Source organism: Danio rerio, chromosome 9 (genome assembly GCF_052040795.2).
Source record: "Danio rerio strain M-AB ecotype USA chromosome 9, GRCz13ab, whole genome shotgun sequence".
Classification (NCBI taxonomy): Eukaryota; Metazoa; Chordata; class Actinopteri; order Cypriniformes; family Danionidae; genus Danio; species Danio rerio.
Window position 1 is genome coordinate 38247031 of NC_141029.1, and position 18579 is coordinate 38265609.

General features: G+C 35.6%; 1 protein-coding gene across 4 annotated transcripts in view; it reads left to right on the plus strand.

Annotated features, from left to right (window-relative positions):
• lrp1bb (low density lipoprotein receptor-related protein 1Bb) overlaps positions 1–18579 on the plus strand; it is a 631192-nt gene that overhangs the window by 335064 nt on the left and 277549 nt on the right. For all 4 annotated transcript variants that reach the window (XM_087268160.1, XM_087268163.1, XM_087268161.1 and 1 more), the window contains 3 exons: positions 8828–9047; positions 12086–12275; positions 16953–17075. In XM_087268160.1, the coding sequence (XP_087124286.1) occupies positions 8828–9047; positions 12086–12275; positions 16953–17075 (533 nt within the window). The remainder of the gene's footprint in view (positions 1–8827; positions 9048–12085; positions 12276–16952; positions 17076–18579) is intronic.

The window sequence follows — 18579 nt, forward strand, 5'->3', positions numbered from 1 at the left end:
AGTTTTTGCCCAGCGGATGCCCTTCCATCTCTGGGAAACATCCACACACACACTCATACACTACGGACAATTTAGCCTACTCAATTCACCTGAACCGCATGTCTTTGGACTGTGGGGGAAACCGGAGCACCCAGAGGAAACCCACTAGAACGCAGGGAGAACACGCAAACTCCACACAGAAACGCCAACTGAGCCGAGGCTCGAACCAGCGACTCAGCGACCTTTTTGCTGTGAGTCGACAGCATTACCTACTGCGCCATTGCTTCACCCTTATTTATTTATTTATTTATTTATATTTATTTTTAACCTTTAACAAGAGCTATGTCTGGCATTTTTAAATGCATAGACACATTCAATGTGAATGGTCAATACGGTGTTGCGGTATTCTGAGTAAATGTAATTACAACTATTCGTAGCTTAAAGGTTCAGGACACTCTGGAGAACTTTTTTTTTAATATTAACAGATGTGTGTGTGTTGAGCATTAGTTAAGACAATGTTAGCACCTGTCAGCTTTAATTGTGGGGAAAACTGGATAATTTTGAGCTTTTGTCAGCTAATTTCAGCTTCCGGGTTTAAAATGATTTTTAGGGCGGGATCAAAATTGGCGACGTAGCGATGTACTGCAAGTGCAATGATGACGCATCGGTTTCTCATTATTATTCATAGCGGAGTTTTCTTACCCTATGAGAAGAGCCGGCTGCTTAATTATTCATGACTGCGCGTGCTTTCCGAAGGCAAGACAGACCTGCCAGTTTCAAGCAAGCTGTGAGACACGGAGTCACGGACCCACGGCACGCAGTAGCCGTTCATGAAGGCTCGTATGTGTTTGTTTCCATGATCCACTGGGTTTGTTGGATATTTTTTCCCCGCGATCTTGTCAGGGCCGATCATACAGCAAAGCTGTGTGTGTGCTGCAAGCATTTTTGTCGGGAGAGCAGTACGAGAATTGAAGAATGGCGGACGTTGACTTTTATCAGTAGTCCGTTCACATTCAGACACATGGCCGTGCTGCTGTGTTTGCCTAAATCCTCCAGATTACCAGCAGGGCTAATGGTTAAAATAGGCAGGTCAGGAGACCTGCTGCACTGAGTATGCATTCAGATCTATAATAGACCCAGGGATCGAGGGAGAATCCTCATTTATAGTGTTTACATGAACACACTTATCTTTATAATGATATAAATTATGGTTATGTGTATATGAAATTACGAATAACAAATGTAGCATGGCATTAAATTACTGTTTATTTCTTTGCATTTTAACTTTGTGAACTATAAACTCATGCGTCTCCTCACGGCTTGTGTCTCATTTTGTGAGCTAACTGTCAACAACAGTTCACTCACGTTCTCCCCTGCTGGCCACGCCCACTCCTGCCCGATGCTCGCGGAGCTCCACGCCCATTAATCATGCATCTTTTGAAAAAATTCTGAAGTAGACTTTTACCGAAAGTGGGGGGTGTCATGGCCCTTTAATTCATAGGAAATATGATTGCTATTAGTATGAGTACTGTAGTGAGGGCTTAAACAGAGCAGTGCTACACAGTTTAGATACAGTTTAATAAATACAGTTTAGATCTTGTTAGGGTAAGAGGTGTGTGAGCTATTGCCGTCTATGACTGTGTCAGGAATATCACAACAAAACCAACTTAACTCCGCTCCTCACAGAGCTTGATCCACGCTGGCATTTTTTCTCTTGGGTTTTAGGTTTTGAAAAGGGAAAAAAAATCCACCACCCTGTCCAAACTTTAAGAATACCAGGTATCATATTTGCACAATCCATATGCACAATACTTTGGCTTGTACCCCTCGCTCGAAAGCTTGACAGAGCCCCTGTGCGTAGCTACGGTTGCTAAGCAACGATTGGTGGGTGGCGGTTTTTGGGTGTGGCTTAACGAAGGGTCAATTAAGGTAGCCCTTGTTTACATATGAACTCGTGACTCATGTTGTAGTTGAAGTTAGTTCATGAATAGCACATGCATAACTTATCATTAGTTTATAATAAAGTAATGTTCACTTTACATATTAACACATCATTATTCATGTACTGTTATTATAAAGTGTTACCGTTAAGTCTAGTTTTCATTTCATTTCGAGTTTCATTTGTTTTGTTCACCTTGTATTAAACTGCACTTCTAATGCCCACCTTCAGTGGACTCCATTCGATACACTGTATTTGTTGTCGGAGTACATGAACTGAATGTGACGCCTGTTCCACAATGGTTCAGGATGAATACATGTACCGTTACAGCCCTAGTAATAAGATGCTGAGCTCTACACACTTCCCGCCTGCCCAGAAGCAACAGTCCTCATTCCACTTTATCTGCTAGCATTTGTTTACACCGCATGGCGTTGTGGTGATTGAGGCGCTTGCAATTGTACATAGAGCAGCGAAGCATGCATGCGCCCATCCACACACGTCTGTATTGGTTTATGTGTGTGCGTTTGTGTGTGTACCAGTAAGCTGACATGGCATGGCCAGTAAAAAAAAAAAAAAAGGTGAGTTTGATGGCCCAGAGCCAATCTCATTATCGCCCTCCCTGTGTGTGAGAGTAACTCATGAATCCTGAGGAGGTGCAGGCAGCCAAAGCTGAAGAAGTGAGATACTGCAACGAGGAAACATCCACTCTCGGCCCTCTCAGATCCAATCACACAACCTGCTCACTCTCTTTTTATCTGATTAAAAACTACTCAAGTACCAGAACACTGATTGGTCGATGGTCGTCAGATCTTTTGGGATATCTTAAGTGTGACTCGAGTACCTTTTAATTCATTTATTTTTAAATAAACGGCTTATTAAAAGTGCGCACTTTTCATCCAGTAATTAATACACGTCGGCATAGATTTTTACTATCTTTAGTGGCGTTGATTACCAAAATCATTGGAAGAGAAGGAAAGCAAATGCAGAATAGTTTCATTATTTCCAGACACAATGGGTTCATTAGCTCAGAGCCATAATTATATTCATTGCTCAGACCTCACGCTTGTACAATTTATGCGACTCGGTCTCGCATTTAATGAAGCTAATGCATCTTGAATGGCAGTGCTAACAATAAAATAAGCAACGGGTGATGACAGGAAGCTAGAAACTGTCCCTTTTGTGAGTTTGTCAACAGATTCTCGCAAATAAGACACGTTTGCATGAGTCATTCGTAAAAAAACGCCAACTTATCTTCCAGTCACTGTGCCGTGTCATTCCCGGTGGGAAAACTTTCAGTGGTGTGGAAGTGATTAAAATCTGCATTAAAAGCGTTGTCGGCTGAACTGCCAGCTCGGAGGACGTCACGCAGACTGCTTGACACTATTTTTTTGGAAGTGGAAAGCCAAAGCTTTCTGGAGCTGCAGCACTCAGACAGGAAATGAGAAGCGTGCCTCTTCTGAGGTGCCATTGATGTGTCCTGTTTTGACAGCCGGTAAAAAAAAGACTCTGAGGAAAAAGATGAAGGTGGATGATAGAAATTTTGAACGGATGTAAATTTTTGACCTCTCTAGCAAGGTATCAGAGGACAGAATGCAGAAACTTTGAATTTTTGGAAATACTGTATGTAGTGACTTATCTACTGTACATCAGGGTTCAAAGCATCAAAGCAAAGCTATTTTCTGTGTTAAGACAGGGCTTTCCAAACTTTTCAGCCCGTGACACCTAAATTAACAATGCAAGTGACTCACGACCCCCAAATTCCTCTTAGGTTGTTATAAATATGCAAACATTGCCCATACAACAATAGGCCAATATAAACACAAGCATCTAGACAACACAAAAAAGTGCAGCAATCTAACAACCATACCAATTTTATAGTCATTAATTAATTAGTTTAATTTAAAATTAACCTCAAATAAAGACTTTGGTGGACACATTGTTTTCTATTGTTGGTTTTGAAAACCTCTAATCAAAGATCATTCTCAATATTCAGTTGTGACCTGTGTTTATTTTTTAATGTATTTGATTGCCAAACACCGTTTTTCATATCTCGCTTAAATGATCTAAGATGATTTGGTAGATCCTGGATCTTTTAATCTTCATAACTGATCTCTGGCTAATTTGGTTCTTCAAACAAGTTTGTGAATCAGATTAAAATGTCTGAATGAACTGATTCGAGATCGCTGCGTGTGTTGTGAAGGACTGATTTATCAATTCTCGAAATCATGATCAGCAATGCAACAATTGGCTGATGGCACAGCAGCATAATGGCATCATCTGATTAATATTGAATTATCTGTGTGAGCAAAATTACCCAAAATTCATAGTAAACAGTTTGTTAAATATTATAGGCAATGACTTTCCACAGTTTTTGTGGGCTGTAGGCTTTCATGGGTCAAGCGTGTTTAGAAATTTATTTAGTTTTACTTTTATAATGAATTGTATTTTTTTAATAAATGGCTGTTTAAATACATTTTTCATCAAAAAAGCATTTTGATATTGGTTAAGGCGTCTGCAACTTTTGCAAAGCATTAAATCACCAGTATATTATCTGTCAAAACATGTGCATGACTGCATAAATTATTATTCCTTTCCTTAAAAAAAATTGGAATATTGGCCATGTTTATTATCACACACAAATTGTACTACAGTACGCATTGTACTACAATTGTACAAATAGTACGCATTTGTATCTAAAAAGTTCATATAAATTAATGTTCTTTTTGAACCCCTTGGGAAGAACCTAACCTGTGACAGTTTTTGTACTTTTATTTTGGCGTATAAATTGCATAACAGTTTTATTTATCATTAAAAAAAAACTTCTATTTATATATATATATATATATATATATATATATATATATATATATATATATATATATATATATATATATATATATATATTTATATATATATATATATTTATATATATTCTTCACTATTTTATTATTTTCCTAAGTGTTTGTAATCTATAGGTTACTACTGTAATAAAGTGTCGTCATTTGGTACATATTTTCAGTATTACCTTTGCTTAAAAAGACCTGATCTAATCCTGTTTACATGAAATAAACCTGTTCCTGAGCAGGTTTGAGCTACCAGAACTGTTGCTATGACAACAACTTTCGAATGAATGTTAAAGAACGAAACGATCCTGGATTGTGTCAAATCGCCAAGAATCAAATCCATCTAATCGACTAAGCCACGTACGAAGAACGGACCCCTGGTGCTATAAAGTCAATCTGCTGTAGCTGACGCTATTGCTGTGCTGTTAATGTAACGTAAACGCACCAAACCTATAAAGAATCTTTTAAAATCTGATGGTTTTTAATTAGCATGTTTTTGTTTTTTACTAATACAACTACTATTTTTTATCCTCTGTTGGTTATGGCTAAAATATTGTAATTCTAACAGTTTAATACAATTTTTGGAAATCACCAAGCTACCCCATCATTGTCCAATATTTCAGCTATGGTTGAATTAAAATAAAAAGGAGCTTTGTTATAAAATCGCCTTTATTTTATTCTCTAGCATGTTGTTTGTTGTTTTGACCCACCTTTATGGGCTTATTTATAGAAATGGGGTTAGTGCCCGTCATTACAGGTTGGCCATCTATCAGGTGAGCAGGTGGCATGTTGATCTTTGTCTGGTCTGCTGGATGGGCTTCCCCACCTGAAATAACACCCACCTGTCCTGATTTCTTTATCTCTGCCCCCCATACAGTGAACATCTCTCTGTCGATGCCACAAAGCAGCCTGCGATAACATGATAAGACTGAACTTGCCACCTCAGTAACTCTTTTCTATTTTTTAGTATCTTGCTTTCTGTCATTTGGATTTACATCACTGTTTCTCTGTTTGCTGCATATTTCTTCTTTTTTATATATTTTTATATTTTTATCTGCCCTATATTTATTCCCTGAAGAAGATTTTCCTAAACCACATGATTTTTAGCAGGTCAAAACTGATTTTGTGACTCCTACCAGTTCATAGTGCATAAACTCCACAGTGTAATGAAGTCCTTATTGTCCTATCTTTATGCTCCAGTTTGAGGAATTAATGAAGCCTTCAGTGTCTCTGTGGCTCTCACTCGCTCCCTTCCTCACAATTTTTTATTTTATGTAATTATTTTTTTCTCTGCCTCACTGGACGTTGTTCCTAGAGCTTGATATTAACCCTTTTTATTTATTAAGAAGAAACAAAATATTGTAATATTATTTGACATAAACATGACTTGGTGATGTTTGGCTTACTGTAAGGGGGGAAAACACATACAGTTGTTTATTTTTATTTATTTATGAGAAATATAAATGTGATAATAATTATTTTTGGCTAAATTAGTATATGTATTTTTTAATTCATTTTTACACTTATTGTCATGATCACCTGTGATCTAACTTTAATAGATCGCTGGAGAATATTTACATTTACACAGACTACAATCCTGTCTCAATATGAACCACAAGTCCTGTCATGCAACACACACACACCTGCTTTAAGGCTCTATTGATTACACTCACACAGCTGATGCTGCTCAGGTACTGATTACAAGCACATACTTACGGCTCACTTTGACACTAGTCGCTGAGTCTTGTTAAACTGAATAGTGAACATTACGACGCGCTTTCCTTTTCTTTCCTTTCATTTTCTTTCCATTCCTTGCCTTGCCTTGCCCCTTGCTTTGTTTTGTTTGTTTACATTGCTTTCTGTTTTTAAAGACCATGTTATTAGTTTTGAACAGCTTCAGCATAGTGTGTGTTAGCAATCAGCCAGTATTAAGAACCGGTGTGTGTGTGTGCAGTGCATGACTGTATCTTGTAGTCCATATGATGGCAGATTTGTAGTTCTATGCAATCTGTGTGTTTACCAGTGATCTGCCAGGATTTGCCAGTGATTGTGACACTTCTATTTTGGCATCGATTGTTGGCAAAATTTAATTTACAAAATGAAAACACATATACAAAACAAGAACATAATATTTAGTTAGCTCTCCTAAAAACGAAACTTTGTTACACTATAAATAATACATATGAAGTTTTCTCAAGGTTAAACACTTCTTTCACTGACCATCATGTGGACAAGGTTTTTTTTATTTCTAAGCGCCTCAGGCCTTGTTTTGTACTCTCCTCTTGAAAAATGCCTTGTAATCTTTGCTCATTTTGTTTGGACCGTGCATGTTGTTACATTCAGAACAGTGCAGGATGAGACTTGGAGCATGCTGTTTGCCTGCTGAATAATTCATGGGGTCACGTAGCCAACACACTGGGACAGAGAACGCTTGATTCGCCCTCTATCCAATTCTGTTTTATGTGGTGCACATGAAGCAAGGCTTCTATCATTGATGAGACAGAAAAGCTTGCGTTGACCGCGGAGTAGTACTCAGAGGCAACAAATCCCTTAAGCACACTTACTAGGGATAGGATCATGTCAGAACGTTGACCCAATCGCTTTTCAAATATCACTAACCTATTGAGAGTAATAGTTCATGTTGGCGTTGAACTGTACAGTGTAGGCTCAACAAAGAAGCAGAAATGAAAAACACATACATGGAAAAAAAATCTATCTATCTATCTATCTATCTATCTATCTATCTATCTATCTATCTATCTATCTATCTATCTATCTATCTATCTATCTATCTATCTATCTATCTATCTATCTATCTATCTATCTATCTATCTATCTATCTATCTATCTATCTATCTATCTATCTATCTGTCTGTCTGTCTGTCTGTCTGTCTGTCTGTCTGTCTGTCTGTCTGTCTGTCTGTCTGTCTGTCTGTCTGTGTCTGTCTGTCTGTCTGTGTCTGTCTGTCTGTCTGTCTGTCTGTCTGTCCGTCCGTCCGTCCGTCCGTCCAACCGTCTCTCTATAATGTAATATATACAATATATAAAATATACAACAAATATATAATATTGTCATAATCGCCAGCCTTGTTATCCATGCTGGTAATTTATTCTGGTATTTCTGCAGAACTAAAACTCCTAGAACTCTTTGCACCCATCAACTCCTGCAACAGCTGACAATCATCCGGACACTCGCACACAGACACAGCTGTAGCTTGTTTTCACTCATTACATGGACTATATATACACTTCTGTTTCTCATTCACATTGCTTACTCTTAGTTAACTGTAGCATTAGGAAGTATTTCCTTGTCTTGTTTGTTCCGTTCCATGGCATGTTTCCAGACCATCGCTTTGTTTATTGATTTTTGCTGTTAGTCACCTGGACTGATCTCTTTGCATGTGACTCGACTACTCTTTTGAATTGCCCTGTATGATCCCTATTTTCTCCTGAGATTGACCACCTTCTGACTGACTACTCTTGCAATTAAAGACGCTGCATTTGGATTGCCTACTCCGCTACATAAATGTATGAATTGAAATTATTATATATTAAAAATCACCAATTAACACAAACACAGTTATCATACCTCATTACACATTTTATGGTTTTCTGCCTATTATACATGTAACTGTATTGCAATTCATTGCATTTATATAGGTCTTTTGGGCACTCAAAGCACAAAGTTTTTTTTTTTTTTCTTAAACTTGTCACATCTAAGGCAATGATTGTACTCACTTCATTTTTACCTTGTAGATATATATTTTGATTGAAGTTTATTGCTAACAGCATTAATATGCGAATGGATAAATAATTTATAATGCAATATGACCACTGCAATATTCCATAAAACATACAGTAATTGAAGGGAGACTATAAGCATATGCTGTTTGCTACATCCAGTGTGCATTTTTAAGACCTGAAGGCAAATTGTTTGAGTCTAATTTAACTGTAAACAGTCTCTTCCAGCCAGTTGAGTTTTGATTGATATTCCTGGCTGCTTCAAAAGTAAAAACGAGCGCTGTTTTCAAAGGCTACACTGACTGAGTTATGGTTGTGTTTACAGTTGGATGTACTGGACCGATTGGGAAGAGGATGAAGTGAACGACAGCATTGGGAGAATAGAGAAAGCCTGGATGGATGGATCTAATAGGAAAATATTTGTCACATCAAACATGCTCTGGCCTAATGGACTCACTCTGGATCATGGCACCAGTACCATGTACTGGTGTGATGCCTATTATGATCACATTGAGAAGATTTACCTCAATGGCACTGGCAGAATGGTAAGTAGAATTGTTTTAATGTTTAATTCTGTCATCTTGTGCATTTGTCTTCTTAGGACAACAAGTATTTTTGGGAAACTTAAATCTAGTTAAGGCTTGTCAAAGTCATTGACAACTGTAAAGTCAGTGTGCCAGTAAAATGTTTTTTTTGTTTGTTTTTTCCCCCCGTATAATTAGGTAATTTAAAACCAGGTGCCAAATGACCACAAATCTCTAACAGTGTTCTCTAATTGTGAAAATTATTCCTTTTCAAGTGTCTAATTTGACTTTTTTGTACTCAGAACATGAACAGCAATATGTTAATTTGTATTTTACATTGGATTTAAGTCAGGTGATTGGCTGGGCCATTCCACAGCTTGATTTTCCTTTTCTGAAAGCATTTGAGAATTTCCTTGGCTGTGTTTTGGATCATTGTGTTGCTTAAATGTCCACTCTGGTTTCATATTCCTCATCCTGGTAATTTAGATGTTGGACTGAATCACCTGATATTAATTTACACTGACAAATGGCAGAGGGTTGCTGAAAAACTACTGAGACATTTAGCTGCTGTCTGGGCTTTTACTGCCTTTGTACAGCTCCCTAACTTCATGTGTTCAATGCTTTTTCCCTGCGCCATTTCATTTTATTACACATAACTTAATGTGTAGACTAAATAGAATTCCTTTTTTTGTGTGTGTGTGTGTATACATACATATATATATATATATATATATATATATATATATATATATATATATATATATATATATATATATATATATATATATATATATATAAACGTCAAGTCAGCTGCTCTTTTAGAAATATGTTTTTTGAGAAAAATGAGATGTTCAATATTTATTTTTCCTGCTGTAACTTTTCAATTTACAATAAGGCTCCATTAGTTAATGTTAGTTAATGTTTGTACTAATATGAAACACTGAACTATACATTTATTACAGTATGTATTTATCTTTGTCAACATCATTAAGCATAAATAAAATTGTTCATCGATAATTGTACTGCTCAAAAAAACTGCTCAGTTGCTAGTGTTAAGAAAACTTCAAATAGTATTAAGCAGTGACCTCTAAATTTAGAAAACTTTTCTCTAGTTTAGATCTCCACTGTATGTCTCAATTGCCAATAGTCATAGAACATGCGAAAAGTACTTGGATGATGAGTTACTTGCTTTGAAATTCTGAAGTGTGCGTCTGATGGACACCATGAGGCCACAGAAGAGTTTTTTTGAACAGCAGAAAAAGGACACAGCTGACGCCATATGTGCAAACATATATAATGTTCGATTTTCATTCAAACCACAAACAACTTGAGTTTGCTCAACTATTATGAGGCTAACCTTCCTGAATTTGTTCTAGATCATCAGACACGTGCCTTGAGTGTGAATGTTGTGTCTAATATGTTGCTAATAAAACCTTTGGAATTGCTAATACTTCTAATGCTACAAATCAAGCATATTTTCTAAGCAGAGACATTTTTTGAGATCTGACTTCACTTTAAAGCTACAAATCCTGCAATTTAAAAGGATAGTTCACCCGAAAAAATGAAAATTATGTAATTATTTACGCACCTTTTACTTTGCACACCACAAAAGAAGATATTTTGAAGAAAACTGGAAACCTGTAATCATTGACTTCCATAGTATTTGGTTTTCCTATCATGGGAGTCAATGGTTACAGGTTTTCAGTTTTCTTCGAAAAATCTTCTTCAAAATACAAATGCTGCCATTTAAAGGGGGTAGTTCACCCAAAAATGAAAAAAAAAAACAAATTGTGGTTATTTACTCACCCGTAACTTTGTTGAACACAAAATAAGATATATTGAAAAAAGCTGGAAACCTGTAATCATTGACTTTCATTATATTTGGGTTTTTTCACCATGGAAGTCAACATTTAAAGGTTTTCAGTTTGCTTCAAAATATCTTCTTAACGCTACAAATGCTGCTATTTAAAGCGAAAGTTTACTCCAAAAGAATGAAAATGTTGTCATTATTTACTCATTTTTTACTTTGTTAAGCAAAAAAGATGATATTTTGAAGAAAGCTAAAAACCTGTAACCATTGACTTCCATCGTATTTGGTTTTCTGTCATGGAAGTCAATGGTTACAGGTTTTCAGCTTTTTAAAAAATATCTTCTTAAAAGCTACAATGGCTGCCATTTAAAGGGACAGTACAACCAAAAATGAAAATTCTATCACTATTTACTCACCCTTTACTTTGTTAAACTTAAAAGAAGATATTTTGAAGAAAGCTTGAAACCTGTAACCATTGACTTTAATAGTATTTGGCTTTCCTATCATGGAAGTCAATGGTTACAGGTTTTCAGCTTTCTTCAAAATATCTTTTTTTTAGCGCTTAACAGAAAAAGGGAAATCATAAATGTTTGAAACCACTGAGTAAATAGTGTTTTTTTCGGGTGAACTATCCTTTTAAGCAGTACTTTTGTGCCTTATACGTACTACTTTATGCTCTAATATGTACCTTTTAGATACAAGCGTGGAGCCATTATGTTAAAACATGTACTTATTGTAAACTTCCCACTCCAGTGACAGCTTTTGTATCTTTGTTTCCGATAGTGTATGCAAAGTTTGCTGTTACAAAGAATAAGAATGTCTTTTCAAGTAATGTTCACCACAGAATTTTACTTTACTGAGATCGAAAGCCATTATTATAAAATCCCATTAGAAATTCCTAAGGGAACTCATGGCAAATTAGACTTCTGGATAGGCCTAGAAATTGACGTCATGACTGAATGGCTCTATTAACGAGACACACTTTGACAGAAAAAACATGTAGCGCTGCATACTATATGTTGACTGCTTAGCTTGGAGGATTTGATATTGGAAAAATTCAAGTCGTGCAAAACGAGAGTACATTTTCAGAGTTTTCCGGCATATCTTTGAAGCTTTGGAACATTGTTGAGATGACTTTTTAAACTCTTCATCCCATTGCTGTTTGACTTTGAGGAGAGAATAAAATGTTTATCCTCTCCCACAGTCTCAACAGTGCATAGTAATGTGTTTTTTGTGCTGTTGACTGTAGGTTGTGTACAGTGGCAGGGAACTCAATCACCCGTTTGGGATTGCGCAGTACCAGAATTCCATCTTCTGGACGGAGTACATGAACGCCTCCATCTTCCAGCTGGATCTGCTCTCTGCTGAAGTCAGTCTGCTGAGAAGCGAACGGCCTCCTCTGTTTGGGCTCCGAGTTTATGATGCACAAAGCCAGCTGGGTAAGGCCACTTTAACCTATGAATGAAAAGAATTTGCAGAATGATAGTTTAATGAGTCATGCTTGGAATTTTCTTTTCCCCTTTTAATCCTTAATGTTACGTTGGAATGTAAATTAAACTGGCCACATCACAGAGGAACTTGATTTGCAATGCCAGGAAGATGGATTTAGTGAATTTAGCTTTTGAGAAGAGTAGGTACATACTTTTTAAAGGTTTGCATTTTGTACTGCTGATTCAGGATGATTGCTTTGTTTTGAAGTGAATTTGATAATTTTGGAAAATGTATTGTTATTTTACCATCGTAAACCTTTTTTTAATGCAAACCTACTTTAAAAGTTTGGTCTTGGTAAGATTAATAAAAAAAGTTGGTCTTACTTTATATTAATTTGCCTTTACTACTGTTTACTTGCATCAAAAAATAAATACAATCTACTTACCGTGTTCGTAATGTATTGCAGAACACTTCTGGTTTGATTAAGGGTTGTTTAGGGACAGGTTTGGTGGTATGGGTGAGTTGAATGATGGGTTAAGGTTTAATGGATGGTCAGCATTGTAATTAAATATGTAATTACAGAAATTAATGATGTAATTACATGCAGGTATTTATTCAATCATAGGTACAATGTAAAAACTTGTATTTACACTGTAAGTACATTGTAACAAATATTTAACTACAGTGTAAATACATATTAGTTAAGGCAGTGTTTCTCAACTATGTTCCTGGACGACCACCAGGTCTGCACATTTTCCATGTAACCCTAACCAAATATACCTATAACACTTCATGTTGATGGTCGAGTTGAGTATTAGTAGACTGTTTGCTTAATATCTGCTGATACATCTCCTTCAACAGACATTTAACTGACTATAAGAAACTTTGCAAGTACATGTCAACTTACACTAACACTAACCCGAACCCCAACCCTGACCACAACCTAACAGTCTACTTACAATTAAATTATAATTAGTTGACATGTAGTTGCGATGTAACTTCAACAAACGGACCATCAAAATAAGGTTTGCCCAATATACCTGATTCAGATCATCAGCTCATTAACAGAGACTGAAAGACCTGTAATGGGTCTGACGGACAAAAAAGGCATCCAAAACATGCAGTGTTTGTGGTTGAGATCAGCGAGTTAAGGCCACTTTGTATAAAGTGTGACCAAAATGTTTAATTAAAAACATTGTTGATAAGAAGAAGAAACTGTCACTGTCTAGCGTAGAGTATAAAAGAGGTGGAGGATGCAAATGCAGCATAACAGGGATTTAATTTAAGCAGTTCAGAAACAGAAACAAAACAAAGGGAAGGCAAAAGCAAAGAATAAGAAGCTAAGACAAAAGAGTATATATAGTGATGCAGACAATAGGATACTGAGCAGGAAACAAGGGGATGGAGATAATAAGCAACCAAGCCAACTAATCAGGGTCACTTAGAAAACACAAGAAAAGGTCATTTTAAGGAGAATGGCAAGAAAAACATGAGGACAACACTGAAATAAACAGAGCAAAACCTGGAAATCAGGGCTTTAACAGAAACATTTATGGAGAACCAAAACCTCTATTTAGATTGAAAATTAAATGGACAAAAATACAAAATAGTACCTTAAATTCTAACACTTTACAATAATGTTACATTAGTTAACCTTTCTGTCGTGTTTGGGTCTAATCTGACCGATTTACAACTCATTCATTCATTCATTCATTTTCTTTTCGGCTTAGTCCCTTTATTAATCTTTGGTCGCCACAGTGGAATGAACCGCCAACTTATTCAGCATATGTTTTACACAGTGGATGTCCTTCCAGCTGCAACCCATCTCTGGGAAACATTCATACACACTCTTTCACACACATACACTACGGACAGTTTAGCTTACCCAATTCACCTGTACCCCATGTCTTTGGACTCTGGGGGAAACCGGAGCACCTGGAGGAAACCCACGCGAACGCAGGGAGAACATGCAAACTCGATTTACAACTTATAAAACTTTTATAATATCCTCCACACTATGCATTTGAACATATAAAAGTGATGATTGCCTCTTTCTTTTGAATTTTGATCATTTTAGTCAACCTTGTTACACATGTGGTGTACAAAAGTGACCGCCATAGGAAATGAATGGGTATCAAGACTATATTGATTTATCAGACAGTAAACATCCCCATATACTGTAGACCACCTCAACTCACTTACTTATATTTTATTTCTAATTTAATAAATTCATGTTAAACAGTACTTTGAGAAACTGTTCACAGCTAACGAATGTTGAATAAAAATTTGGTTTTGAAAAAGTTTTTGTGCTAATTTAACAGCAGTTAAAACAGACCGGTCAATTTTCACCAGGAACGCTAAAGTAGGGGACGGGAGGTGAACACGGCAGGAGGCTTAATGTTAGTTAATGTATTTTAGTAAAACATGCCAAATACTTTTATTACAGTATTTATTTATTTATTTATTTATTTATTCATTTATTTATTTATTTATTTATTTATTTATTTATTTATTTATTTATTAAACACATTAACTAATGTTAAAAAGCACAACTTTTGAAATTAATAATGCACTAGAAAATGCTGAACTATCATTAATAAATATTTTAATACATTTTAAAATTAATAAATTAATTATTATTATTATTATTATTATTATTTATTTATTTTATTATTATTTATTTTTGTTAAATTGATAAAATCAAGATAAAATTATGACTTAAATATTCCATTTGAAAAACAAATTTTTAAGCTTTCTGGGTTTTAATTATTTAAAAAAAAATTGGCACACGATAATCTGTTTTTATCTAATTATAATATGCATGAATTGAACACACACACACACACAAACCACATGCAACATGGCCTAGTGCATTCTTTCAGAAAACTCACAATAATTGAGACGTTCTCACAGCACAGCTATTTGAGATTTCTCTTTCTTTACCCTCTGATTAGTGTGGAGCGAGCAGGAGCTGCACTGTGGAGAGGGTGGGCTTAATCTGCTGAAGTGAGGGACGCAGCTCTGTTTAGGATGTTTAACTCTGTGTGGCTGTTTGAGGCAAGGAGGGATGATTACTGTCATCCTCCCTCATAAGTGCCAGTCATAACACACGGAGGGAGGGACGCTGCTCAGCGGGACCCTAGCGAACACACACGAACACAGCCGTGTGCTCCACTCACACATGTTTCATCTCCAGCTTACCTGAGGGCGCTGCGTTTTTAGGGAAGCAGACAGTATGACACTTGTCAGAGCGACTCGCTTTTTGGAGAACAGTTGGGACCAGCACTCTTGTTGCATGGTTTAAATATTCTCATCTTGACATCCAACTTGCAGTGTTAACATTGAGATTTATGACGAGGTGAGGGTGGAAGACTGTCGTTACTAAAGGTGCACTAATCCTGATTTTTTATGCTTTTTATCATTTTTTACAAGCAAATTGGCCTGTTTAGATAATAATTAAGACTCTAATTTAACAAATAATAATAATAATTAAGAATTATCTGCGGATCCTTGCATTTTTTTAAAAAAAAGGCTTAAATTCTAAAAGAGAAGGTCGTAATTAAAATTTCCTAAATCTGTATTGTAGAGTCTTAGAAATGCGATCGAACTGATCCCATAAAGAAGATTTAGTTTCTGTTTTGTAATCCATCTCTTTTGTTGCTTAAATTATGCTATTTTTAGGTCAGGCAGTTAAATTCATATTAAAGAAACTTGGCAATAGAAAAGAATAGTTGTATTTATGACTATATACCAATAAAAACAGACCCTTTACAGTTTTCAAGTCTGTTTGTTTCATCAATACGATCAAAAATTATTATTTTAAGTTCTTCTTATGGATTTGTGTTCTAAAATGAGTATCTGCGTTAATAATGTTTAGAGATCAATTCAGAAGGTAAGATTTTCAAATAAAATCAGTTGTTTACTGTGTTGACCTTTTTTGTCATATTTATCAGCTAACATATTTCCTGTCTCCAAAATTTAGTAGCTAACATATTACCTGTCTCCAAATCTGAAGTGTTAACGGATATCGATTATTGGTATCGGTTAAAAATTCCACATCCCCAAATAATATCTGATTCTGATTTCAAGGTGAAAATATTTCCAGTTCTCCAGTGAAAATATGATCATCCCGACTACAGTCTATGTTCCCAGCAGAAGAGACCATTTCTTCAAAGCTGTTGTCAGGAGAAAGATTAATTGTGTTTCCGCTCTTTGGAGTACCGCAGATTGGCCATTACAAAACAGTTTTTATCTCATTGGTTCAGGCAATGCCTTTCAACCCCTCTCTAAATGAAACCTTATTATTGTCCCCATGCCTCAACTCAATAAGTGACAGTTTCCTCACAAAACTGCGTTTTTTCTCCTCTCCTCCCCCTTCATAGGTGTCATTGCCCACACAACGAATTATGTCTGCGAAAGGAAAAGAGTGTCAAATGGCTCTCTTCTCCACTGTTTGCCATAATTTAGTTGACGTGTGATTAAAAATAATGCCCTCGCGTAGCACCGGCTTCCCCGAAGAGCTGGAAATTGGTTCTGAGTGGGCAGTGAAGAAGAACTTTATGTTCCCTGTTTCAAGGAGAGACGTTGCTAAAAGCCATAAAGGGATGAACACACAAACAGCCATCCTGCCAGTGGGAAGGAAGATTTGTAGATATCCGTTGTTTAGGCTTATGTTTGTTTTTTAGGTGACAATCCCTGCCGGGTGAATTATGGTGGTTGTGGTACCCTGTGTTTGGCCGTCCCAGGAGGCAGAGTTTGCGCATGTGCTGACAACCAGCACCTGGACAAGCATAATCTCACCTGCTCTGGTAGGCTTTTAATATCTTCACAAAAAAAATAAAAATAAATAAATAAGTACAAGAATTGCAAGACTATGGAGGACAGCACTGCTATTCTTACTTAGATTTTTGTGTCTTGTTTCCAGTCTGAATATCTAAATATTCTTAAATCAAGAAGCATTTTCTAGACAAGCAAAACTTATTGTATTGACTGAATATGGAAAAACTTATTGATTTTCCTCATAAAAAACAAGCTAATAATCTGTCAGTGGGGTAAAAAAAAATATATTGTTTTAAATGAAAAACATTTTTTTTTTATCCCAGTCAGAATATTTTGCTTGTTTTAAACAATATTTACTCAATTCGTGCACATTATTTCTCAAAACAAGACAATATTTTTTTATTGTTCTTAATTAAAAAATTTGCAGATATTTATTTTTTTTTAATAAAAAAAATAAATAAGATGAATAAGGTAAATTACTATTACTATTGAAATCAATTGTATTATTATTATTATTATTATTATTATTATTATTATTATTAATAATAATAATAATATTAATAATAATAATAATAATAATAATAATAATAATAATAATAATAATAATAATAATAATTATATAATTAGGCATTTTTCATATGTCAGTATGAATTTAATATGTTACTTTCAGGAATATATTTGTATTAATTAATTAATTAATTTATATATATGTATTTATTTATCTATTAATTGCTTATTTTATTTATTATGTGTTTTGTCATGCATTTGGCATGCAAACATGAGCAAATGGACAAAAACACTGTAGAGAATGCCAATTGTTTACAGAAGGCGGTGTGTCTGCCAGCATCATCAGGATCAGCAGGCGAGCGCAGAAACTCTGTTGAAAATACTGGGGCAAAATAAACTGTTATATTTTAAAGACAAGGCGGGGGGAAATGGAATTTAATGCAATGCTTTTTGTCAGGTCCGAAGCAGCCTTCCACTGCACACTACATTCAGACACGACAGCAGAAAAAAGTTCAGTTTTGTGGTGCACCATTAGAGAGAAGCTGATTCTCGAGGCGGTGTACGAAAGAAATGCAAAAGCAAGAGCTTTTTATTCTCTGTGCACTCACCATGGTTAAATGAATGAATACTAGAAACTCATGGACTACTTAAAATTTTGGAGGGAGTGTGGAGACAACATTAAATATAATAATATTTTTTATTACTTATTTGTGAATAGAAATGTTTTTTTTAACATAACTTTTTTTCTGATTCCAAAAATAACTACTATTTCTCATCTTGCGCTCATGGACCTGCTTGGACAACACTGGAATACATCACATCCAGGCCGATTCCACTGGGTTTCTCCAATAAAAATGAATGACTTTCGGTCTGTCGTGTGCAGTGGAAAGACAGCTTGAGAACCACTTTATATTGTAAATCTATCTGGCAGTGAAGATTACAGATTTTTAAAGAAATCAAACCTTAAACGTTGCATTTTTATGACGGAAAGACAGTTCACCAGAAGTGCTGAGGCTGGCTGAAATT